Below are 24,385 nucleotides of genomic sequence, written 5' to 3'. Positions count from 1 at the left end.
ACTATCGATGTAACTCCAAGCGATGTTTACTGTAAAACCGAAAAGGTGGCAGCTCTACATCCATCAAATGCCGCATTTTTTACGTAAAACTTTTTAGCAACAAATGCAACAAGTTTTCTCTGCCTTTTCAATCGACAACAATACGTCTGTATTCTAAGCGAGCTACAAAAGTTTGTTCACAGCAGTTGAACAAAGCCTTAAAATGATCTATACAACAACGCTACTGTCGCGTGGGTCCATCTTCGGGTCGCTAATCAACAAAGTCAGGCAAGTTGTAGCCAAAAATCAAAACTCTTCTGCACTTCCTATTCAAATCGACAAACAATTTACACCCACAACAACATGCGCTAACAGACCCCTGGCCGCTGCCAACCTCAGCAACAGTCCCGTGCAGCAGTCAAAGACACTCGAGGAGCAAGTGGGTCTGCCACCACGTCCCAAGAAGCCGCTGACCCCGTATTTCCGATTCATGCGTGAGATGCGACCAAAGCTGATAGCTACCAATCCAAAAATTACCACCGTTGAGGTAGTGCGACAGCTGGCAAAGAGTTGGGTGGATGTGGACACCAAGATGAAGGAACGTCTGCAGGTCGAGTTTAAGAATGACCAGCAGGTGTACATTGAGCAGCGTACAAAGTACGACGCCACGCTGACTGACGAGCAGCGTGCCGGCATCAAGCAGCTGAAGCAGGACATTGTCGAAGCCAAAGAGCGCCGGCAATTGCGCAAGCGTGTCAAAGAACTTGGACGCCCCAAGAAGCCGGCCTCAGCCTTCCTGCGCTTCATTGTCAGCGAGCGCGTGAATACCCCGCAAACCCCACAGCAAACGTACCGTGAGTGGCATCAGAAGACGACGGCCAAGTGGTCACGCCTCTCCGATGCCGAAAAAGACGTCTACATTCAAGACACACGCAAGGAGCTCGAGATATACAAGTGGGTTATGATCCGATCACATGTACCTCAGTTGCTAATGTTTCATTTGCAGAAAATCAATTTCCGTTTGGGAGGAAAAAATGATACGCCTGGGCCACATCGACGTTGTGCGCCACGGCAACCTGATTGATCCCCCAGAGCCCAAGACCCGCAAGGCCCAGCCTGTCAAAGAGAAGTAATCTTCTCTAGCTTCTTGACACGTGCCCCCACGCCATCACATTTTTCCATTTCTTCATATTGTTTTTTCATCGCAAATTGTTTATGTTAATCATTAAAGTTTAAATGCTCGCCTAAGTACATATAATTTAGAATTGTTCCTGCAGCGCCCATTTAATGCTGCTGCTGCCAATGCTGCAAGTAAATTTTAGTAACTTTCTGAACTGTGGTGCATAGATTCAGCATTAAATATATAGAGTTTTTTTTTGAGAAAACCAAGCTAGAGCGTGTCTCAATCGCAGTCAGTTTTATGCTTAATTTAGTCTACAAAACAGTAATCTTTGACTCTGGCCAACACGTTGCGTGTGTGAGCAAGCACGTGGCATCGAGCAGATACAGCTACATACAAATTCGTGTGACTAACGGAATGGGAATCCGTTAGTAACACGTGTCTGAGTCTTACGGGGTTAAGATCACACTTAATATTCAGTTGATTTAACACGGTAATCGACACAGTTTTAATCTCTCTACGTAGATCACGGTAAACAAATATGCAGTTTGATTTGTCACCTCAAATGCGTAGAGTACAAAGGTTCTAATAATTGGTACAGTCAGACTGGTGTTACAGCTACTTATAGATGAAAACACTGCGTGGCTGAGACAAGGCACAACCGCTCGCTGCTCGATTCAATTTTCCAAATGAACGATGAAATGCCATGCTCGCCATGTCTAGGCTTGGCCTGGGAATCGGTTGGAATGCCGAAAGACTGGCATGATATTTCCGCTGGTCCGCTCTGGTCAGCACGCTCTCCCTCTCTCTTCGTTGCTCTGCCTGTCAAAAATTGCTGACTTCGGCGGTATACTCTGCATCGCATCCAAGGCGAAACCCAACAACAACATTGATAAGAGTATTTGAGATTGCAGGGAGAGAGGGTTTTTATACCCGTACTGGAAAGTGGATGTGTGCAACGCAGAGAAGGAAACGTTTCCGACCCCATAAAGTATATATATTCTTTATCAGCGTCAATATTCGAGTCTCTGTCTGTCTGTCCATTTGTCCGTCTTGTTTGTCGCCTAGATCTCAGAGACTAGAGCAACCAAATTTTGTTTCCCGACTCATGTGATATCACACTGCTACAAGTGTATTTCAAAATTTAACCTTTTCTGTTTAACTTAACCGTTCGCCAAGTTATAGGTGTATAAACTGGAGGGTTTCCGAATAATATGCGGCTTACTGTATATATTGACTGAGTACGGGTATAAGAGTAGCGTCACACGTTCCTCTCTGGAATGCTCAGCCAGGTGTTCCAGAAAGAGAGAGAGAGGTGAGAGAGCGCGAGAGCAAAGACAAAGAGAGGCTCTGGCTTTGCTTCCAGCTAATTCATCGGCTCTGCAGGTAGTGGAAGCATGACTTGAGATTTTTATAATTTTTGGTCATGCTGCTTGGGTTTCCCCTTGTTTTCCCCTCCTCCAACAACTGAATTGAAGACAAATGAAAAAGGTTTTCACCTAATTTAGAGACACATGATAATCTTCACCACATTTTCGAATGGCCAATGCCAAAGAGTTTTAGAGCTTCCCCCGCCACCACCCCAACGACCGCCACATTCTTAAGCAAGAATTTGAGTTACCTCCGAAGTTTTGACCAAATACCACGTTCATGAACTGGCAGCAACAGCGGAATTGCGCAAGCCGTATTGCCAAAACCTTGAGCTACTCCAAAAGCCAAAAAAACACACACACAAGAAAACAATTTTTTGTAATAGAAACTACAACAAAAAAAAAACTAACAAAATGCAACGCTAAATGCGGCAAGTGCCTCTGCTCTGCGCCTTAGGCTGGCCAATAAAATCTGTACATATACTCGTACATTTTCGGCAGAAACAGACAGACAGACATAACAGAAATGCATTTGAGGCTGGGAAACGGCTGCGCATGCGCACGATTAAGGCTTTCAGATAAGAATTGGCAGGCTCCTGGAACCTAAGCAGAAAATAAAAAACCTATTAAATCATACAAATAAATGCCACTCTTAGCTTTAAATAATATTATTTATGTCCCATGAAAATGACACCACAAAAAAAAAATCTATGAAAATGTCAGAATGATTTGCAAAATACGATGTCTGGTATCTTGTGCTGCTGCTATTACAGGTTCCTTGGTTCCTAATTAAAATTATTTATGCAGCATGAAAATTATGCCTAAATGTTTTGCAAAATTCCATGTTAAGATTTGGATTTGTTTTAGTATTAATTTTGTTCAGTGTGGAGGTTCTCCTCTGGGTCTCTGTAACCAGCCAAGTGGAACCATTTACGTATAATGCCTGCCTGCACTAGCGGTAGTACTTAGTTACTTACTTACTTGTTTGTATCTGTTTGTATTGTCTCCAGTAGCCGTATTTTGTAGATTTTCTATTAGTACGGACCAGCAGCTACTGCTGCTGAGCCCAATTTTCCATGCAGTTGGACCTGCTATTCCCCCCGCCCCCCTGTCAGGCCAATGCCCAGCTAAACAGCTTCAAGTGGAGGCCAACTTCTTTTTTTTGGGGTATTGCGCCATAGAAGTCTTATAAATTAGTAGTGAATTTTCGGTTAGTTTTCTGTTATGTTTATTCAACAAATTTTGTTCTTGGGCCAAAATAGTTGTCGATATTTTTCGTTGATTCCGACAGAGCTGCTACAGAAATATACATACAATACATACAGAATAGTTTCTTTTTTTTTGTTTTGTTTTTTCGTTTTCGTATCGATCTTTGCCATGAGTGGGGCATAAGCCTAAGACTTAGAAGCTAGACGGAATATTTACATAAACATACAATATAGTATATAGTAAAGTAGGTAGTATATAGAGTTAGATAATACGATGTACAAGATTGGAGTGGTCGACATTTAATAATTTAATACAATAATAGGTAGGTACAATGGAGTATGAAATTCGAGTCGTGGAATTTTGAAGAGGCTCTCTAAATGATAACTGAATCCGTGTGCTTCAGCTGATAACTGTCTCTTTCTAAACGTTACCTAAATGATGGACAATACATACATACACATACAATTAGCTACAAACAAAACGAAGTACAAAAGGATCACGTAGGGATAAAGCCATTACTACCCCAGAGTGGCTAGCCACGCTGCTTGCTGCTGCTGCTGCTGCTACTTCCTCCGTTGCCGTTGCCATTGCCGCTGCTGTTGCTGCTGCTGCTGCTACTGTGGCTATCCTCAGAGGGGGGACGCACCCAGCCACCATAGCGACGCTCCATCTCACGGGCCACGGCCAGGCAAAGATGATCCTGGCCGGGATTGGCCACCACCTGAATGCCCATGGGCAGATTGCGGTGATCCAGACCGATCATGCAGTTGGTCACTGGCAGGCCCAGCGTATTGAAGATGGCCATGTACATGGGCTCCAGCAGCTTGTGGTAGATCTGATAGTGCTGGTGCGCCGTATTTGGGAAGGTCGGGTAGAGGAAGACGCCGTCGTTGCCGAGCATCTCCTTGAATTCAGTCTTGAGCGCCTCGATGATGCTGGCCAGATGCTTGTGCCGCGAATTGGGTATGATCTTCATAAAGTTCTGCAGGTGGCCGAATATCACCGATGGCAGAATGCTGTCCGAGCAGCCAAAAAAGTACTTGACCGTCTCCTTGCACACGGTCTTGGGCTGTTCCCCCTCCTCGGTCTTGTGGTAAATCGTCTCGATGTTCTTCATGGTCAGCATCGCCGACAGAGAGATGTCCAGGGACCACTTCATCTTCCGTATGTTCACCCGCTCGGCATTGAAGTCGCTGGCCACACGATTGATGGCCGCATGCAGGTCCCGGCTGAGCGGCCGCATCATGCCCGAGGGCCCATCGTTGTCCATGAAGAAGAACCGAATGCCATGGGCACTGATCTCCTTGTCCAGCGTCAACTTTGGTCCCGTCGGATCGCTCATGCATTTGAGCAGCAGCGGCAGATCCTTGGCGTAGCGCGTCATCGGAGCGATGGTGAAGAAGTCTCCCCATTTGGGGAAATCGCTCGTCGGATGATGGCCGCGGAACGAGACGGCATACGGCGTGGGCTTGTGGCCCCAAATGCCGCTAAACATGGCCGGCAGACGCGAGGAGCCGCCAATGTCCGATGTGAGGCCCAGCAGCGAGGCGCCGCTCGCCAGCAGCGCTGCCTCTCCGCCCGACGAGCCGCCCGGCGTGCGCTTCAGGTCGTACGGATTCTTGGTCTGCCCCGTCACATTGTTGTACGTCTCCCAGAGCAGACACAGCTCGGGAGTGTTGGACACGAGCATTATGATGCCGCCACATCGCTTGATCTGCTCCACCACGGGTGCATCCGATTTGGCTATCTGCGGTGTCTTGAAGACCCGTCCCGCCTGATTGGTCATGCCCTTGACGGCGATGCTCTCCTTGACCGTCACCGGAATGCCAAGCAGTGGCGTATGCTCCTCCATCGACTCCACGCTGTTGATGCCCATCGCAATGACATTGTCTATTTCGCGGGCCTCCTCCAGCGCCTCCTCGAAACGATCCTGAACAATGGCATTGATCAGTGGATTCACCTGTAAAGAGTCACGTGATTAGCAAAAGTCCCCAGCATTCGTTTGCTCTCCTGGCCAGGGGCCTTACCTGCCGGCAGCGCTCGATGTAGGCCTCGACGACTTCTTCGCTTTTAATCTGCAATAAGAAAAGGGAAAATTGTTTGAACATTTCCGCCATTATTCGAGCAGCATTCACCACACATTCCCCACATTCCCCAGTCACATTAACCAGTACCAGGCAGAAACAATCAATTCTAGTCTATTGAGGCAGCCACAATGGCAATTTGTGTTAAATTAAAATCAATAAAAAAAAAGCAGCCAAAGCCAGCAACAAAGCCAAACCAAACGACTCTGGAATTGCATTCATGACGTTCACTTTAGCGGCGCGGCCACATGACGTATGAGTAATGCAACAACTGAATGGAGCGAATATAAAGAGGCAAAGACACGTTCCCCAAGCTGACAATAGATATGGGAATCGGTGGAAAAGTACTCTCTAACTGCACATGCCAATGATCGCCGAAGAAGCTCCTCGCACACCTCCAACCAAGTGAGGGATTGTCACTCTCTTTTCGTATAAGGGATAGGGATAGATCGGAAATGATAGGGCGCAGTAAATGTACGCTTTTGGCATAATTATTGTTATAAATGTCGCTAGATAAATCAATCAAATGAATGCGTTTGGAATCACAAATAACGACGCGATGATGGATAGATAGATAGATCAAGGTCTCAATCAGATAAGCGTGCAAGTAAGACAATGAATATGAGTGTGTACCTATCAGTCAATGCTGAAAGGAATTGTTGGTGACATTAATGAAACATTAATGTTTATTGATATCAATTAAAGGGTTCCAAAAGGCAGCAGAAACAAGCTAATTTATTTATTTAATGAATTCTCAGTAATTCCACAAAGAAATATACAATATAAATTAATTGTCTAGTGCAACCATAAAATATATCATTTGTACATATATATCAATATTTGTATTGTTAATACAAGGCTTTGCAGCTTCCTAGTACATGCCTGTTTCAGATTTGATTGAAGTTAAACACTTTGTTGGGTTTTTTTCTCCCATAATCCTGTGAAAGAAAAATCATATTGCTACCGCACCTGGTACGGAAATTTCTTTATTCTTGGCAACTTGCCATCTGCGGTCTGATAGATCTGGTACTAGGATATGTAAGTGTCAGTCAACTAGATCCATTAAATGATCCATGAGTGGCGGAACGACTTCAGAAATCAAGGAATCAATTAAATGCTGCCATAAAATGCATAAATTATGCATCAGAATCAATCAAATGGCCACCTATGAACTTGATTTAAGCGAATCTCATGCAAAAGGCCTTCCACAGCCAGCAGGTTCATCAATACTCGTACCTACTGCTGAATAAAGACATAAATTTGCCTTACTTTTGCTTAAATGCATGCCCATGAGATGCAAAAACCTCTCCCATCAACATACCTATGTACTCGTATGTATTGTATATATGTACATATGTATGTATAATTAAAATTAAGGCTACTTGACTTTTTCAATGACTTCCAGTGTAATAATAAATCAGAGAGGCAGCACGGCACAGGCGGAGGCAGCAGTGAAGTGCAGTGCAGTGCATGGGAGGGGCAGGAGAAACGAAGAGCAAATTGATCAAGTAAACACGGCCCAAGAGACAACAACATGCAACAGGCGGAGGGGCAAGGAGCGAGGGAAGATAGCCGACAGACAAAATCATCAACCGAAAAGCTCCCGATACCGATACTCGTACCACATAATGTTTATAAGGTGGAAAAGATGTTCTTGTTGTTGCTGTTGTTGCTGCTGCTGCTGCTGCGTGTGGCACAAAGCGAAGAGGCAATAAAAAGCATGTACAGAAATCGCGACACACAGACACAGATTTGCTTATATACTCTGTATACAGATGCTAGTATACACTCAGAGAAAAATGGCATTGCGAAGAGAAACATTTCGAGTATTTAAATTAAACATTCGGTTTATAAAATTAAAATTAAAGGAATTAAATTTGGATATTGGATTTGGATTCACTTGAATTAAAAGATAACATAAAATATAATATTTAATAATGTGTATTAAAATAAATATAAAATAAAACACTCCAAATTAAATAAAAAATATTTAATTTGAAGGAAATTTATTATTTAATTTATTTTATATATGAAATATATTTATTTAAGTATAAAATATTTAATTTATTATTCAAAAATGTATGCGGAACAGTTTTTTTGTTGTTTAATTTCCACTATAGAATCAAATTTCAATTCCAAGTGTAAATATTAAAATTTGAGAGCCACTTTTTCTGGGTGTAATGCGAAGTACGTGCTAAAAATATTGAAGAAGCAGCAGCTTAAGCAAAACAAAATAATGGTAAAAAATGAAACACGAATTATGCGATTCCCCAAGTACAAGTACAATTTCGGATCTAACTGATGTATGTACGTATCGCATCCACTCTCTCTTGCTTAATAAATACCATTAAATATAAATCTTAATTAAATAACTGCAGACAGAAGGCAATTAAGCGAATTCCTTCTTGAGGGCAGCGGCAGCAGTCTCCAGCTCTGTGTCATATAATATTCTAATAGGACAACCTCAGACCTCCCTCTACAATAACTATAGATGCGGTTTCTGATATAATCTCAATTACAAAACCATTTCGCTTGGCAATAGCCTTCCCCCCGTAAGCGGAGCGAGGCAATGCTTAACCTATGACAATGAAACAACCAGCAATTAAGAGTGGAAAAAACAAAAAAACAAAAACAAAAAACATAATTAAAATAATAATATTTAACAGACATCAGTCAGTCATACGCGTACGCACCATATGAGTGCTTGCGCGAATGAAGACCAAAAAGCAGTAAAAGCAAAACAAAACAAAACAAAATCTTTTTTACTTCAGACGGAACGTGCACTAAAATATCAACTACAAGGGGAGTGCATGCCGCAAAAGAAAACAGTAACAAAGAGGGGCTAGTGGTGGTGGTGGTGGGGGGGAGTGGGATACATACATACATATATAGGGGCCGCCACTCGATAAGGTCTGTCAAGTAGTGACCTCACACGATGTGGACCAATGAACGCCATGAAATCTTGCACATGAACACGAAAGTACGAGGCAACCACAGCCAAACACCATTACGGCGGATCAGGCAGGGCAAAGATTTGTCTCGTGTACGGCGTATTCGTCATGTAAGTCCCATCCATGCACATGCTCATGTCCACATCTTACGGATTATGCTTTATTTTGTATTTTTTCGTTGACTGTCTAGGCCGTTTGTATAATTTTTGTTTTGCGAAATTTCTGCTCGCCTCATAAAACGCTCTTTGTTAATAGCCGAGCAGCCGTACTTCAGATGACTAATTCCCAGCTTGCTTCTTCAATGCCTCGTGTCTATAGCTATCCGTTTTGGGCCAATTGACTCAAGTGCTTGCGACGACACACAAAAATAAACAAAGCACAAATAAAAAACCCAAATTAATTTCGATTTCATCTGGGGATTATACTCTGGCTGGGATCACATAAAGTTTTTAAAGCGTATTTGCAATGCAGGTGGAGTGGAAAAGTTGTGGGGATTAGACTGTGTGAGGAATGGAAACCAGAAACAAGTAATTTGCAAGTCATTTTGAAGGATCAAAAAGTCTTTAAGCAATATATAGTGGAACCAGCTAATTGCATTATTTTTTATTCTTTACTACTTCCTTTTTGTACATCTAATTTTAATTGAATTAAGAGAATTTATTGAGAAGCTTTTGTTTAAAATTCATGCATAAAAGGAAGATTAGAAACGCATTAGAATATTCGGCAGTAAATAAACTTCAAAAGTCTGCAACTACTGTGTTTAAATCAAATGCCATGATGCCATAAAGATGAATCGGAATAGGAAAGTCCTTAATATCACTATCATCAGATAGCTAATAAATTGCAGTTCGAGATTAGTTTATGATTTAAAAGCAATGCACAGATATCTCAAATCACCATTCCCAAAGACCGAATTTTGATCAACTTTGACTAGCAAAAACAATCGACCTAATTTTAATGAAAACTAATTTAATATGGAAGTAATAAATAATAATTACTTTTTGCTAAAATTTTTTTATAATCTCCAGCAGCTCCTAAGAATCAAAATGACAATTCCCTCTACCATACCTTGACTTGTTAATATTTTAATAAATGCAATTTATTAAATTAATAGATCACCTTTGAGCTTAGTCTTCACAGGCCTTTTCATGGAAAACGCTGGGAAGGGTATTAAACCCCTAGCTTGGTCCCCTTGTACATTTTTTTATAGCCCCGCACGTCTAATTGAAATGTTAGGGGCAAGAGTTGAGTGCCACCGACTCGGACGAGACTTTTAAGAGACTCAATAAAGCGACGAAAAACAAAACAAAAAAAGTAAAGTACTATAAATGAAAAGTAATATCTTTGTCTTATGCGTTTTGTCGCTTTCTGCCGAAATTCAGAGGCAAAGGTGAGGCCAAGTCGGAGTCTGTGTCTGAGGCGGTGCCTGAGAGTCCAAGTCGGAGACTTGGAGACGACCTGCTAATGTGCGAGCTTCACCTAATGGGTAGATGTCCGGGTCCCCGGGGGTTGATTGCCTCAAAGTTTGCCACAATGTATCTAATGGATGTGGCAACCGATAGTGCTGCTGCTGCTGCCTCTGCCTACTGCTGCCTGCTGCTGTTGCTGCTGTGGCAACAATCTGGTGGCTGGCTGGCTATTGATTTTGCAAGATTTGCAAGGCCTGGCCATTATTTTTTGTTTCTTTTGCGTAAGTGGCCTAAATGAAGTGAACAAAAAATGGAGCGTACTCACCTTTCGGGTGCGAATCAGCTTGGCCAGATCAACGGCAGGTATCTCCAGCAGGTGGCTGCGTATCGGTGGCAGCTTGCGCCGTATCACCTTGATGTTGGTGTACCGACTGTAGGGCACCACGAACCAACTGAAGACAATCATGGCCGAGCGCAGGAACCGGCGCATGATGTACCCCAGGATCCTGGAACAAAGTAGCACAGCAATTTTGACGGCTTAACACTCGGCTGGGGGGTGGCAAAAAATAAAGAGAGCGCGCACTGTATCGCGCCACAACACTGCACTGCACACACACACACGGCTGGGGGGGACTCTGGCTCTGCACACAGACGAGTGTCTGAACAGGTTGGCAGGATTGTGCAATATTGCAGCTGACTGCAATTGATGGCAAAAAAAGAGCCAGCAGAGACGACGGCAACTGCTGCTGTTGCTGCTGTTTGTGATATGTATTTTCGCTTGCACAATATTCACTTGAACACTGACTGACTGGGCTGGGCTGGGCTGGGCTGAGGAGGGAGGGATCTGTGTGATGCCTTTTTGGTCAGTTGGCTAATAGTTGCGTTACTTTCTTAGCCCCGACTTGCATCTATATGTATCGAAAAACTAGTTTTGCTTAGGCAAAGTATCTCTGGGATGCACTCGCATATGACACGACTGGCCCTGCATACGCATGCGCAACGTTTCTCCGGCTTTCATTTTGGGTTACACTTTTAATTTGTATGCCTCAACACATTCCAGGCTTCTTTCCGGGCGGCTCCTAACAAAAGGCGGATTGACTGAATCTAACTCTGGGCTCGAATGTATTTCTATTCCGAAACGAAACGAACTGAACCGAACCGAACCGACGCGAACGAGACGAGAAAAGCAAATAAACATGGGGCTAGCATGCCACAAAGTATTTAAAGCATTGCTTTGGAGAGTGCTGCTCCAAGCTGGCTCTCTCTTTCTCGCTCTCTCTCTGTCTTTGGTCGCTCTTCAACGCTGTTAAGCTGCTCTTAACTTTTGTTGTACGAGTAAGTAGTTCCCATTAGGCCTCCAAAGGAAATGGGTTTGCTCTGACTAAGCATCAGATACGAGTACAACAAGTGCGTCAATGCCAATGCTTGGGACTACTATCCCTGCAATTAGCCACATGCCCTGACCTGTTGAACCCCCCACATTACCACAGATTGCAATTGGAATGGATTTTAGTTGTAAACAAAAGGGAGGACCCACATCGCTAATTACACACATAAGACGGTCGGTCGGTTGGTCGCCCACTGATCGACTCTCTGTTTGTTTTTGTTTTAACTTTAGAGATCAGTTATTGTACAATTATGCATGCTGACCCCTAGTTACAACTCGGCCTGAGATCATCGGCATTTAAATAAAGGAACACTGCCAGCGTCATTCGCTGTATAAATATTGATGCCAAAAGAGGTTTCCGGGGGAAAACCCTGTTGCGGTCTATTTACAAATAGTGTGAAAAGAAAAAAACATTTCACAAGAACTCAAACACGAAACTCGAACCCTGAACCCATTTAGTATCACGCTCCCTTCACAAGCAAGTTGCTTGGGATGTACATAGATCTAAGCTAGTTGTAGAACGTGTGTCAATGAATCAGTTGGGCTTGCAACCCATTCATCTTCGCAGTTCTACGTGCACTAGAGTTCTCACAGATCACATGCTCATGTCCAATCAGTCCCTTAATTAATAATCATTAGTAAATCGAAGCTAGTTTATTGCATGTCGACGCATCTGTTTGATGTTCCCTATTGATTACAAAAATATGGTTTACCCCCCGTAGATCTCTGACACTCATGGTATTTAATAGCCTCTATGGATAGATTACAGTGATAGATAAAGTGTTGTTGATTCAGTTCCGATATTTCCATTCATAATCTATAGATTCCAATAAAAACTACATACATATATCAATCAAAGGGCTGATATATGTACATATACAATCAAGTATTCATAGACCGACCTCATTGGTGGATTCGCCCTAGGTCTTTACTGCTTCGACAACTGACATACAAGCGAAAAGTGAAAAAGAGAATGCCCGGATATGAAAACAACAAAATCCACGACTTGAGTGAGTGTTCATAATTGTATGTAGATTGCAATGGAGAACCTATTACATGCCCTTTTACGAGTATATTTCTCTTAGACTCTTCTAGACATATCATCGTAACTCGTCAAATGGGAACACACATTAAACTAGACAAATATGAATAGTTCCGAATTTGATTGTTAAATTCATTGCAAGACTGTTTAAAAATTTAAATAAATTATAATTATTATATTATATATATTTTGGTAAAATCCGTTGAATATCCTGATTTACACAGGGATCATTTTTAATCTACATATTTTTTTGGCTATACTTTACCCTGGTCTAATCTAAAAATGATCTAAAAATTTAAGCAGATCCATTTCTTAGTATTTTTAAAGTTTTAATATAATAATATGAAATATGAAATTTTATTTAAACTTCTGGATTTCTGCTTAATGTATTCCATGATGTTGACTACATTTTTCTGATTTATGCATCCAATTTATAATACATTATATAGTTCTAATAATTTTAATAATTAAAGAGATTAATTTTTAAATTTAAAAAATGTATTAAATATTTTAAAAACCTTTCTGTAAAACCCGATTTATGATATATACTTTAGGAGTATAAAAAGCGAAGGAAGCTTTAAAAAGAAAATGTTTTTGTCGTGTTCTAGATTGGTAATTTTATGCACTCGTATGCGCGACCGGTACTTTGCCAGTCTAAGTATTGCTACCTAAATTAGATCCTAATCAATAAACGTAGCGATGAATCAACTCCATTAGGAACACTCTAACGATTTGTTTACAATACGTGCTATGACCTCAAGGGTCGGTCTGCGTGAGGACCCAGTGATCTGTCTGACACTTATGGTGAGCATTGAGGCGTAGGTTACTTATCAACGACAATAAAATTGCTTTTTAATTGTCTGGACCATTAGGAAATAATTGCAGCATATTAGGGACTGGACGTAGTTAGGCAATATTTCAAGAAAAACAACAAACAAAATAATATATATACTAATCTTAAATGCTAGAAACCAAACTAATCATTTAGATGGTCGAATACTTGTTCAGAGATCACGCAATCCAAGATGTCAGCAAGGTGGCATAATTACAGTGAGAACGAATCAGAACGATAATAACCAGGCAGAGCCAGAGACAGACACAGAGAGCAATAAAAGATCTCATACTTGGCTGTAATGATATGGCATCTGGGCTTATTAAACTCCAATTGAGGTGGTTCCCCACACACAAAGCAAGGGACGAGTTTTACAGTCATGATTTGAAAGGATTCAGACTTGCGTGGGGAATTCTCCAAGGTGAAACGTGAATCGAGTAATATTGTAAGAGGGGAAGACGAGAGAGGAGAGCACGGCAGAGGAAGCTGCCTCTTAACCAGCTTAAAATGGTTGCTCTCTCTTTAGTACGTAGTCTCTAAGAGTAGGCAATAAAAGATAACATGGAGGCAGAGAGTGAGAGTGAGAGCGAGAGAGCTCCAACTGGCTTCCGTTGGGGGGGGTCTTTGGCCAGTGACGATAAATGTGTCCGCGGATCAAGTTGGGTCGCAAAACTTTCCATCGCCGTAACATACATAGATAGCCGCTAGATAAGTTAGCAGCTGCTCCATTCACATCCCGCCCGCGATCTGCACCCGCCCCGACACAGCAATGTTGTTGTCACCGAAACTCTGTCAGCGACTCCATTGTGGCTTTGTTAATTACAGACTCTGTCAGAGCTTGAGAAACTTTGCAGCCGCCGCAGCCAACGAGAACAATAACAGCGATAATAATGCTAGTGTGGACGAGCGTCACCATCCGCTGAAGGGCGTGCGCATTCTGGACTTGACCCGCATCATTGCCGGGCCATACTGCACCATGGTGCTGGCCGATCTGGGGGCGGAGGTCATCAAGGTGGAGCGTCCGCATTTTGGCGATGAGGCCAGAAAGTGGGGACCGCCATTCTTGGAGAATAGCCAAGATGCCGCCTACTTTCTAGCGCCGAACAGGAACAAGCAGAGCGTGTGCATTGATCTGAAGCGTGGCAGGGCACTGATCCACAAGCTGGCCGAGATCAGTGATGTGCTGGTGGAGAACTACGTGCCAGGCACCCTCGAACGCTACGATCTGGGCTACGAGCAGATGAAAAAGATCAATCCCAAGCTCATTTACTGCACTCTCAGTGGCTACGGATCGGTGGGGCCATATGCCAAACGTCCGGGCTACGATGTGATTGCCTCCTCCATGGGTGGACTGCTGCACATCACTGGGCAAAGGGATGGTCCGCCCAGCAAGGTGGGTGTGGCCGTCACAGACGTCGCCACTGGGCTGTATGCCCATGGAGCGATCCTGGCAGCGCTCTACCAACGCCAGCAGACTCAGCGGGGCCAAAAGATCGACGTGGATTTGCTGTCCACCTGCTGTTCCCTGCTGATAAATGTCGCCAGCAACTATTTAAACGCAGGCAGCGAAGCGAAGCGTTGGGGCACAGCCCACTCCAGCATTGTGCCCTACCAGAGCTTCAGGACCAAAGATGGTTATCTCACCCTGGGCGCCGGCAGCGATGCCCAGTTCGTGGAGCTGTGTCGTATGCTGGGCATTGAGCCTGTGGCTGAAGATCCCAAATTTAAGACAAACAAAGATCGTGTCCAAAATCGCGAGGAGCTGGTGCAACTGCTGGAGCAGATTCTGGCGCAGGATAGCTCCAAGAACTGGATGAAACGCTTCGAGGGTGCCCCGTTTCCGGTTGGTCCGGTGAATAGCATTAGCGAAGTGTTCGAGGATGAGCATATTAAAGCTATTGGCCTGGTCAAGACGCTGCCGCATCCGCGTGATGGCTCCGTCAAGGTGGTTGGTCCGCCTGTGGTCTACAGCGAGGCACTCAACGATGCCCGCACGGCTCCGCCCATGCTGGGCGAGCACACGGATGCCGTGCTGAGCGAGCTGCTCGGCTATGGACCTGAGGAGCTTGCCGCGCTGCGGGATCAGGGCATTATCCAGTAACTAGTAGCCCTTGCCATGTAAATCCTGTACAGAATTTCCGGAACTATAAATCTAAAGTGTCGAAGGGTTTTTGGTACAATCAATGGGCCAGTCTTCTTCCTTTTCTCTATTGTTCATTATGCCGGTAAGAAGTGTTTCCTTTCCTTTACTTAGCCTCTCATTACTCATCCCAATCCACGTAGTTCTCGACTGAGCATGTGCCGTGGAGCCAGCGCACGAGTCGGCAGAAGGCGATCATTGTGCTATTCTACTCCCTGATGCTGACCGTGGTCATCAACATTGTGGGCTGGATAGCCTTCTTTTGTGTGTTCAAGCACAACGAAAAGTACGCCATGAAAGTGAACGAAGAGAAGCCCAAGGACAAGCAGACCGCTGCAGTCGGGGAGAGGGTGATGGTGTCGAGCACGAGTTTTCTTACCTGAATCTGAGAATGTCCAGCTGCAGGCACACATATGCAAATATCGATTTTATTAACTTCGTCACTGCGTCACGGCAACACGGCAACAGGGGCAAAATGAAAAGGAAAATGTAAAGAAATGAGCAAAATAAAGAACGCAGGGTAGCCTCGGTTAGGGACTCACTTTCAAAACAACTAAAGATACACCTATTTGATTGATTCCCTGGAACAAATGGTTATTGCACTTTGGCGGTGTAGAGCAAGAGCGTCCGCTCACGACAGCGACAGAAAATGATTTGTTTTTGTTTGTCAGTGGGAAATGCTGCTCTGCTGCCAAAAACTAACAATGTTCGCCGCGCTGCCTTCGCCGGTGTGTAGGTGTAGTTGTAGGTGTCAATGGCATATTGTGTTTGCTTTTGAGTTGTGTTCAAAGTGCATAGACCACATCAGACACGACACCAGAGGGAGCTTCGCTGATCGATCGTGAGTGTGGATTTCACACTTATTAAGCCCCAAAGCCGAGATGAAAATTACACTAAGCCGCAGCTGCCCCTCCTGACAAACAAACAAATTAACAGTTATTTCAAAGTATCACTGCTTTGACTGCAGTGTTGGTCAAGGGCTTAAGAGCAGCAAATTTATTTACTTTTCGATTATAAATAAAAGTTGTAGAGGCGAACCCTATGTCATAGTAGGTATACCCTTTGTGTGTGCACCATTCTATAGTGACATAGATCATGCAAATCATGGCTATAAAAACAGCAACCGCAGCGAATGACACTGATGACAAATGTTTATCTCCCACCTGACCCACAACCCTAACCAAACAATTTGGGAACATATGTATTTAGTTGCTGCCCCATTCTGTGAAATTGTGGACTTTGAACCAAGCCCAGCTAGCCACAAATTATGGAATGGATAAATATTACGGCCCCTGTCGTTTCCCGCCATGAAATTATTTCAAAATCTCAACCGTTTTCCAGCCCTGACAGATAATATAAAATACCAAAGCAGTATTTTTCCACACTGCTGTCACACTGCAAATGTATTGTTTTTGTTAAATAATAAATTTTGTTCGTAAAATTTAGCAAAAAATATGCCTAAAAAACCGTCGTTTGTGTCGCGCAACCTGGTCACCATTGTGATGGTGCCCAGCCTCATTGGCATACACCTGGGCTGGAGCTATATGCAAAACAACCGCAAATTAGTAACCGAATCTGAGCAAATAGACCTTCCGCCTGTAACGGTGAGTGGTGTCCCCTGGCCATAAGAAGCTTCCATTAATAATGGCTAAATCTGTCGTTTAGTTTGCCAGATTCGTTTGGCACAAGATAACAGGTGGCGGAGACCAGAGTACGGCGAACCCGCAGCCGACCAGCAGTGCGAAATGATGAGAGGCAGTGATGAGATGGGACAATATGACGGCTGTGGATCGATCTTAAAACATACAATCTATTTATTGTATTGAATTAATTAAAACTACATACGAACGGTATGATACAATGAACTGCTGGTAGCCACGAAAGAGGCCAAAGTCGAAAGAGCAAACTGAATGCGACAATGCAATAAAAGGGTTCTATTAATCTGTGTGTCCTAACCTATCCTATTGGCGATTGCAACTGAGATTAATGCTGCGTTACGCCCGAGTTGACGGTGAGGTTGTCCAGCTGGGCATTGAAGAGCACGTCACTGATTAGCTTCTCCGCAATGATGCGCTGGGTGGGATTGATGGCACGCAGTTTGCTTGCCACATTTACACCGATGGCATCGTATTCGTCATGCGGCGGGGGTTGCGGTGTGGTTGTGTACGCTGTGGTGCTTGCATTGCTAAACAGAGGCTGATAGTGTTCGCGCCCGATCTGTATGGTCGGCACAGACTGGCCATGTCCATTGGCCTGCTGTAGATGCATTTGCTGCTGGTGTTGTTCCAGTGAGTTGACGGCCTATTTATAACGGACAAAAACGTACATTTAATGCCAGAAGAGAATCGAATTACCATTCGCTTACCTGTTGTATCTCACGCTGAGAGTTCGAATCTAGTGATGTGATTTCCAGCACTTTGACGGCATGTCCTTGTGCTGCCGCAGCTGCTATGGAGTTTTGGGCCGCCGCATGTGCCACTAATTGCTGGTGTGCCTGGACGGCAGCCGCATCGTGCTGATGCTGTTCACTCTTCACCAGAGCCACACAATCCGCTGGCGTCACCGATATTGTACTTAGTGTGGCGCCCTCACTGCTTACCACCACATTGTTGGTGGCAGCCACCTCCTCGACTTCGTCGGAGGATGTGGGCGCTAAATTTTCCATATGCTGTGATTGTGTGGCTGTGTGATGGGACTCCTCCTCATACTCCATGGACTCCTCGTCGTCAAAGCTGATGTGCAATTCGCGCTTTGGCTTGGTGCCCGACTCATGCCTCTTGGGCTTGTGGTCGGCGATGAATAGCAGCTTGTCGTAGTACCACAACCGTGTCTCGTAGTCGCTCTTGCAGGTCGTCTTCCGGAACTCCCGCCGGAATGCCGAGCGAAGTGAGTTGATTTTCCTGCAAAACAAAATTGAAAAGGGCAATTAGGTCGCATCGTGAAACAGGTGAGCATAGTTCAACCAATGCACCTTACGACCATGGGTCGGTCGGGATTCGGCTCGACTTCTTTTAGCTTCTCCACCAGCCTGTCGTAGGATCTGTTTCGGGCGGCATGATTGCTGTAGTCGTTGTGCTTCGGCTGCCACAGGCACTCCTCCTCCTGGTATTGCTCTATGAATTCCGTGAGCCAGTGCCGCGAGTATGACCGCAAGTCAACGTTCATCTTTTTATTGAGCAAAATGTTGATTTTTTTTATTGTACGCTGTTTTTGTTTTCAGTGCGTCTCGCGTGAAGTTGGCTGCAAACCAGGAAAACCGTGCTACCACATGCAACGTTTTCACAGTGGTGGCAGCGCTAAACCAGAACTGCCTTTTCGGCTTTTTTAATGCTATATATAACATTTTTATTGCACTTTTATAAAATTAATAATTTTTAAATACATGTTTATTAATCCTGCCAAAGCTAAAATTTACAATCTTATCTATTCCATTTATTTTAGATTTTATCATTTTTTTTTCTTTGAATCTAGCTTGAAACGCAAAAATGAGTCGGGAGAGCGTAAATTGCTTTATTTCGACATGTTTGTTGAGGTTTTTTGATTAAACCTGATTTTATAAGCAATCCAATAAATGGGAGTCTTTAAAATAATTTACAGTGTAGAAAATTGCTTCATCTATCTGGTAAAATTATATGTTAAGTGGTAAGATACTTATTAAGCTTGTAATATTAAACCGAATACCCAAAAATCAAAAATGAGGAATATGATTTTCCCCTGTATGTTTTGATAAGGACAAGGTATATTTTGGTATATTTTGTATCCATAAATCCGCGGTCACACTGATGGAACGGTAGATATAAACAACAATTGCACAAGTCGCGCGGAAAATTATTATTAACAAATGATTTCGACGTGAGATAAATGAGGTGCATTCATTTGGCAAGAACGAAACATACGAGCCAGTGCCGTGCCAGTGCAAAGTGCAAGCCGAAACTTCGGTTTCGAGAAGAGTCGCCAAGAATAAATCTGTGCTATTAACAAAAACAAAAGGTGCGTTTGCCTTAAAAGATTTTCAACATAATTTATTGTTGTTTTTTTCTTGCCCAATTATATAATGTGCTTGTGTGTGTGTGAGTGTGTGAGAGTGTTTTATGTTGCAATAAAATGGAGTAAACAAGGCCCCTCATGATAGATAAATAAAAGCGCAGCTAAGGTTTTACATGTGAGAAGGAGTACATTAAATACAAGTCGGTGGGTAAATAAGATGCACTTGTCTGTGTGTCTCCATATCAGACAAAGAGAAAGATTTCCAACAACAGCAACAACAACAACTTCAACGATAGTCGAGAAACAGCTGTTCCTCTCCTCTCTCATGCCAATCAGAATGAAGTCACGTAGCTCTTTCCAGAAGTAAACAACAAATAAAAGCGAAACGAACTACGTTCTTTGCGAGTAAATGTATGCTTAACGTAATTGAATCTGCATACTATACGTATGTATATAGCATGTAGTATCAGCAATTTCAATTTGTTGTTGTTTTGCTTGATTCAATTCCACTTGCACCACCACTGCCTTTCCACTGCCGGGTACAAAGTCCACTATAAATATACGTCTCCAGCCAGCCCCCCTTCTCGCTGGCGTTTGAGTGTGTCTATTTATGGACCGACCGGCCTGTGTGCTCTCAAACGACGAACAAGCGACAAACAAATTTCAATGCCAGCATTAGAACTAGAATTGGAGTGAGCAACATTTCATTTACCCTGGATCAACTGGATACTGGATCAAGCCCCCCCCGCGAATAGCCTTGACTCAAGTGCAAAACAACAAACCATTTGCCTACACGAACTTGTTTGCATTCAATGAGCGCTACGCCGGCAGCAGTAGCAGCAGCATCCACCCTGGGCTGACAGCTATTTGCCTGGATTGAAATTCGTCCAAAAGGGATTCCACTCTTATCAGAATAGAAAGCAGGGCATTGGGAATGTTAGAATAGAAGGATACCTAGCATGCATATCACTATGTCTTACCTTCTATTTAATATACCTTGCTTGCACTAATGTACATATACATATATGCCTCTGCTTATGTTGTCCCCCCAACAATCACGTTCAAGGCCAGCCTTATGCGAAATTTGCGCTTGTATTTCTATAGCGCTAATGATTCGGTCGCTCTCTTCGAAAGCTTTCCTGCACCGATCCGTCAATGAAATGCGTTAATTATAGCCGCTGCCCACTTGGAGCTGTGCCCACCCCAAACCCCAATCCATCCACAAAGTGATTCTCCCCGCACGTGCGTTCACACGCACACACACACACACAATCACACAAGCACACAATTTGCATGATAATGGTTTTGGAGGTGTGTGCCACACCGAAAGCCATGCTCTGGGTCTCCGATAATCTGTTATTGCTGCTGCTTTAGCTTTTTGCTTTTTGCTATAATACAACACAACCGGTTGGGCGGTTTGTTTAGCAATTAATGCGAACAAACAACAAGACAGAGCAGAGGTCGATCGGCATGTTCCCCTCTCACAGCAGAATGAATGTATTGGTAGCTCCGTCCTATCTATTATAAGACGCAATTAGCGCGTACAAAGCGAATCTTATCAGGTGCTGCTGATTAAGCAAAGAAATTCTAATCTCTGACTAAGTTTCGCGCTTTCAGTAGCCAGTACTCGCACGCACGGGGGGCCCAAAGCAAAGTTCAATTGGGAATGTTGGTTACCTTACCCCAGGCAGCAGATAACATAGAGGAGTCCAACTGCTTCAACTTGGCCAAGACTTGGGTCGAAAAACATTCGTAGATGTGCTTTTTTGAACGCATGCCAAAGAAGAAATTATTTGCTCGGTTTTGCTTGAATTACGAAACAATTGTGACAGATAGAATTTTGCATAGACTTGCGAGAGTGCTTTTCTGTTATCACCTAAAATACATCTGCCACAACAGTACATACAGTGAAGGCTCAAAAGAGTAGAACACATGGTGCACAAATGTCTAATAAATTGCCCATAAACAGAAAGACACATTAATTTCGAATGTACTGCAGAAATAGAAAATTTCCAATATTTTTTTTAAAGGAAAAACTGCCAGTATAAAAAGGTGAAAAGGTATTGCTAAGAGATAGTTTAGTTAAGAACCTTATTATCTAGTGAGATTAGTTCAAAAACTTCGTTGAACACAAACTAAAAACCTGCAACATATCTTTGTCCAGACCCCCAATATAAATTTTTATGCTTTTGCCCACAAATGGACATCACAAGAAACTACCTTTATCAGAGCATCAAACTGCCACATCATGCACAGGACATGTATTTGGTTTTTATGGGAAATTTCCTGTGCGTCTCGAGTTGATCAGCAATGTACTTTGTCATGGGAAAGCGAGATGGTTTGCAATAATATTTGAGACGATTTTAAAGCATCTTTAATAAATTTTTAGTTCATTCTTTTCTTCCAATAATTCGATTTACTGTATTTTATTTTATTAATAAAATATTTACGCATTTTATTGCCTTTGGCATCACAAAGGGTTTTCTCTTTACCGATGTTCAAATGTTTACCCTTTCGAGAGTTTACTGTATGTATGTCCATATGTCCCTGTGTTATATGACCATCTATTTCTATCTATGGGTTTATGAAGCACGCCTCGTTTTGATTAGAAGTCTTATAAATGCAGAGCCAGTGGCGAACCAAACCGAAAGTAAATTGCGAGGGAATGGAAATGATTTTGGTTTTGGTTTTATTTCGGGCACTATATTTGGCTATATTTGTTTTCTGTTATCGGCTGTTATGATAAGCCCCTGCTTATGCATGGCTCAAATTGATATGAAAATTGATTTCTCGTTTTTGCCCAGGAATCAGGAGTCAGAGTCTGCCATGAGCCGTCTTCTGGAGAAGCCGAACATTGCCATGTCCATTAAGTCAACGGGTAGTCAATTATCGAGCACAGTGGCCACCACCGCAACGGGTGCGGGTACTGCTGCTGCTGCGTCTGCATCTGCATCCACAGATGTGGAGGATGAGGATGCGAATGGAAAGCATCATGTGACATCATCATCGGAGCAGCAAACATCAGCAATAGAAACACCCGCCAATTCAGTCAGCACCAGTCCTAGTCCCAGTCCCAGCCCCAGCGGTAGGTCCCATTGAATGCCGCCATTTCCTGTTGATTTTCATTTAATTTGTGGCCCCCATTTAGTGCGCACCAATACCAGTATCGACCAGGTGGTCATTAGTCTGGTGTCTGGAGCGGCGGCAGGGGCTTTGGCCAAGACCGTCATCGCTCCGCTGGACCGCACAAAGATCAACTTTCAGATACGCAAAGATGTGCCCTTCTCGTTTCGTGCCTCGCTGCGGTATCTGCAGCACACCTATGCCAATGAGGGTGTCCTGGCCCTGTGGCGTGGCAACTCAGCCACCATGGCCAGGATTGTGCCCTATGCGGCCATACAGTTTACGGCCCACGAGCAGTGGCGCAGGATCCTGCAGGTCGACAAGGATGGCTCCAAGTATGTTGTAACACTCTCTAACACTCCTTCAGGCTTCCACTAAAATCGGTTTCTTTTCTGTTTGCAGCACAAAGTTACGCCGCTTTGTGGCTGGCTCACTGGCGGGCATTACGTCCCAATCGTTGACGTATCCCCTGGATCTGGCACGCGCACGCATGGCTGTGACGGACAGATACACGGGCTACCGGACGCTGCGGCAAGTCTTTGCCAAGATTTGGGTGGAGGAGGGCCCACGGACGCTGTACCGTGGCTATTGGGCCACAGTGCTGGGTGTGATTCCCTACGCGGGCACCTCCTTCTTCACCTACGAGACCCTCAAGCGGGAGTACCATGGTGAGCAGTGCTTCCTAGATGATTACTATCGAATGTGCCTGCTAAAATGTTTTTTTTTTTTGTTTAAATTGCAGAAATGGTTGGCAATAATAAACCGAATACTCTGGTGTCGCTGGCGTTTGGTGCTGCGGCTGGTGCCGCTGGCCAAACGGCGAGCTATCCCCTGGATATTGTGCGCCGAAGAATGCAAACGATGCGTGTGAACGAAGCAAATAATGAACGCTGTCCCACCATTCTAGAGACGCTCCTCAAAATCTATCGGTAAGAAAATCGGTAATCGTTAATTACGTTGGTTATAATCCACATTTATGGTGTGCTTTCACAGTGAGGAGGGTATCAAGAATGGCTTCTACAAGGGCCTCAGCATGAATTGGCTGAAGGGCCCCATTGCTGTGGGCATTAGCTTCTCCACCTATGACCTGATCAAAGCCTGGCTGAGGGAGCTGTCCCACTTGAAGCGTGGCCGGCTGGAGGATTAGCAGTCGAAGCCTCCCCAACCCAACTCCCAAACACACACCAAAAAACGCACTGCTTTCGTTCGTAAGTCTCACATGATGCAATAATAAAGCTGGCGAGGGAATTGTGCAGCGCCAGAATTGCTCTAATTGTTAGATATTTTTAGTTGTTAATTGTGCAGGAGAGGAGAAGCGATGCGAAAAAACACTCGCCGAAACGCTTAAGATTTGTTATAAACCATAATTGATTTATTATCTGCTTTAAGCCCCAAAGTAATAAAAAAAAAAAAATAGTCTGTATATTGATTCGCCCTAAGCCCTGGTATCCTATTTTGTATTCAGCGGCATTACCTGGACAATAACTTACTCTTTTACTCCTAGACTAATGATTTAATGAAGATTTGTAAATGTATTCTGTCAATTTGCTTTCGTAATTGTAAAAATGGCCATGAATTTACCATGAATGTTCACCAGCGAAATCATCTTATGCATATATTATATATACGAATATATTGTATGTTAGTGTGTTTTATATGATTATAAATAAATTTACAAAAATTGTTTAAACATAGCGTGCGGCTTTCTGTAGGGTTGGCATTCAAACAGACCGCCCATATTCTTAGTGCTAG

The 24,385-nt window shown here is 43.6% G+C and overlaps 6 protein-coding genes across 9 annotated transcripts; 4 read left to right on the top strand and 2 right to left on the bottom strand.

Annotated features, from left to right (window-relative positions):
- Positions 1–40: 40 nt before the first annotated feature.
- LOC111066425 (transcription factor A, mitochondrial) lies at positions 41–1,230 on the top strand. Of its 2 annotated transcripts, XM_022355029.2 has the most exons (3): positions 46–267; positions 355–933; positions 986–1,230. In XM_022355029.2, the coding sequence occupies exons 1-3, from the start codon at positions 203–205 to the stop codon at positions 1,110–1,112; spliced, it is 771 nt and encodes a 256-aa protein (XP_022210721.2). In that variant the 5' UTR covers positions 46–202; the 3' UTR covers positions 1,113–1,230. The 2 variants fall into 2 exon arrangements, with proteins under 2 accessions (XP_022210719.2, XP_022210721.2); XM_022355027.2 differs by having other exon boundaries at positions 41–933.
- Positions 1,231–3,680: 2,450 nt separating this feature from the next.
- LOC111066405 (fatty-acid amide hydrolase 2) lies at positions 3,681–16,442 on the bottom strand. 2 transcript variants are annotated; one of them, XM_022354975.2, is made up of 5 exons: positions 16,066–16,442; positions 15,903–15,966; positions 10,448–10,628; positions 5,706–5,753; positions 3,681–5,638 (listed from the first exon to the last, which is right to left on the bottom strand). In XM_022354975.2, coding segments are annotated over exons 1-5 (1,722 nt in total). In that variant the 5' UTR covers positions 16,067–16,442; the 3' UTR covers positions 3,681–4,210. The 2 variants fall into 2 exon arrangements, with proteins under 2 accessions (XP_022210667.2, XP_022210668.2); XM_022354976.2 differs by lacking the exon at positions 10,448–10,628 and having other exon boundaries at positions 16,066–16,441.
- On the top strand, positions 14,023–16,072 carry LOC111066407 (succinate--hydroxymethylglutarate CoA-transferase). The gene is made up of 2 exons (XM_022354977.2): positions 14,023–15,608; positions 15,667–16,072. Exon 1 carries the CDS (start codon positions 14,153–14,155, stop codon positions 15,482–15,484), a length of 1,332 nt encoding a protein of 443 aa, XP_022210669.2. The 5' UTR covers positions 14,023–14,152; the 3' UTR covers positions 15,485–15,608; positions 15,667–16,072.
- Positions 16,443–16,893: 451 nt separating the features above from the next.
- LOC111066409 lies at positions 16,894–17,376 on the top strand. Its single transcript, XM_022354979.2, has 2 exons — positions 16,894–17,127; positions 17,189–17,376. Exons 1-2 carry the CDS (start codon positions 16,978–16,980, stop codon positions 17,270–17,272), a joined length of 234 nt encoding a protein of 77 aa, XP_022210671.2. The 5' UTR covers positions 16,894–16,977; the 3' UTR covers positions 17,273–17,376.
- On the bottom strand, positions 17,314–18,783 carry LOC111066408. Its single transcript, XM_022354978.2, has 3 exons — positions 18,495–18,783; positions 17,889–18,423; positions 17,314–17,824 (listed from the first exon to the last, which is right to left on the bottom strand). The coding sequence occupies exons 1-3, from the start codon at positions 18,686–18,688 to the stop codon at positions 17,507–17,509; spliced, it is 1,047 nt and encodes a 348-aa protein (XP_022210670.1). The 5' UTR covers positions 18,689–18,783; the 3' UTR covers positions 17,314–17,506.
- Positions 18,784–19,287: 504 nt separating this feature from the next.
- Positions 19,288–24,288, top strand: LOC111066474 (mitochondrial coenzyme A transporter SLC25A42). Of its 2 annotated transcripts, none has more exons than XM_022355135.2 (6): positions 19,288–19,513; positions 22,322–22,595; positions 22,659–22,968; positions 23,036–23,301; positions 23,376–23,562; positions 23,627–24,288. In XM_022355135.2, exons 2-6 carry the CDS (start codon positions 22,337–22,339, stop codon positions 23,778–23,780), a joined length of 1,176 nt encoding a protein of 391 aa, XP_022210827.2. In that variant the 5' UTR covers positions 19,288–19,513; positions 22,322–22,336; the 3' UTR covers positions 23,781–24,288. The 2 variants fall into 2 exon arrangements, with proteins under 2 accessions (XP_022210827.2, XP_022210826.2); XM_022355134.2 differs by having other exon boundaries at positions 22,315–22,595; positions 23,627–24,286.
- Positions 24,289–24,385: the final 97 nt, after the last annotated feature.

The sequence above is a fragment of the Drosophila obscura genome, unplaced genomic scaffold (genome assembly GCF_018151105.1).
Source record: "Drosophila obscura isolate BZ-5 IFL unplaced genomic scaffold, ASM1815110v1 contig_150, whole genome shotgun sequence".
NCBI lineage: Eukaryota > Metazoa > Arthropoda > Insecta > Diptera > Drosophilidae > Drosophila > Drosophila obscura.
The sequence above is the reverse complement of the archived record's forward strand: the minus strand, read 5'-3'. Positions and strand labels throughout refer to the sequence as shown.

Bases quoted from the DNA above. Each gene is read 5' to 3' on its own strand.
- LOC111066425 (XM_022355027.2), top strand. From the start codon at position 203: ATGATCTATACAACAACGCTACTGTCGCGTGGGTCCATCTTCGGGTCG. The intron at 934-985 runs GTGGGTTATGAT...TTTCATTTGCAG, and splicing joins AAGGAGCTCGAGATATACAA to AAAATCAATTTCCGTTTGGG.
- LOC111066407 (XM_022354977.2), top strand. From the start codon at position 14,153: ATGTTGTTGTCACCGAAACTCTGTCAGCGACTCCATTGTGGCTTTGTT.
- LOC111066405 (XM_022354975.2), bottom strand. The intron at 10,629-15,902 runs GTAAGAAAACTC...ACTTTGTTCCAG, and splicing joins CTGGACATTCTCAGATTCAG to GATCCTGGGGTACATCATGC. The intron at 5,754-10,447 runs GTGAGTACGCTC...TTCTTATTGCAG, and splicing joins AGCTGATTCGCACCCGAAAG to ATTAAAAGCGAAGAAGTCGT.
- LOC111066409 (XM_022354979.2), top strand. From the start codon at position 16,978: ATGCCTAAAAAACCGTCGTTTGTGTCGCGCAACCTGGTCACCATTGTG. The intron at 17,128-17,188 runs GTGAGTGGTGTC...TCTGTCGTTTAG, and splicing joins TAGACCTTCCGCCTGTAACG to TTTGCCAGATTCGTTTGGCA.
- LOC111066408 (XM_022354978.2), bottom strand. From the start codon at position 18,688: ATGAACGTTGACTTGCGGTCATACTCGCGGCACTGGCTCACGGAATTC. The intron at 18,424-18,494 runs GTGCATTGGTTG...TTTGTTTTGCAG, and splicing joins GACCGACCCATGGTCGTAAG to GAAAATCAACTCACTTCGCT. The intron at 17,825-17,888 runs GTAAGCGAATGG...CGTTATAAATAG, and splicing joins CTCAGCGTGAGATACAACAG to GCCGTCAACTCACTGGAACA.
- LOC111066474 (XM_022355135.2), top strand. From the start codon at position 22,337: ATGAGCCGTCTTCTGGAGAAGCCGAACATTGCCATGTCCATTAAGTCA. The intron at 22,969-23,035 runs GTATGTTGTAAC...TTCTGTTTGCAG, and splicing joins GTCGACAAGGATGGCTCCAA to CACAAAGTTACGCCGCTTTG. The intron at 23,563-23,626 runs GTAAGAAAATCG...GTGCTTTCACAG, and splicing joins ACGCTCCTCAAAATCTATCG to TGAGGAGGGTATCAAGAATG.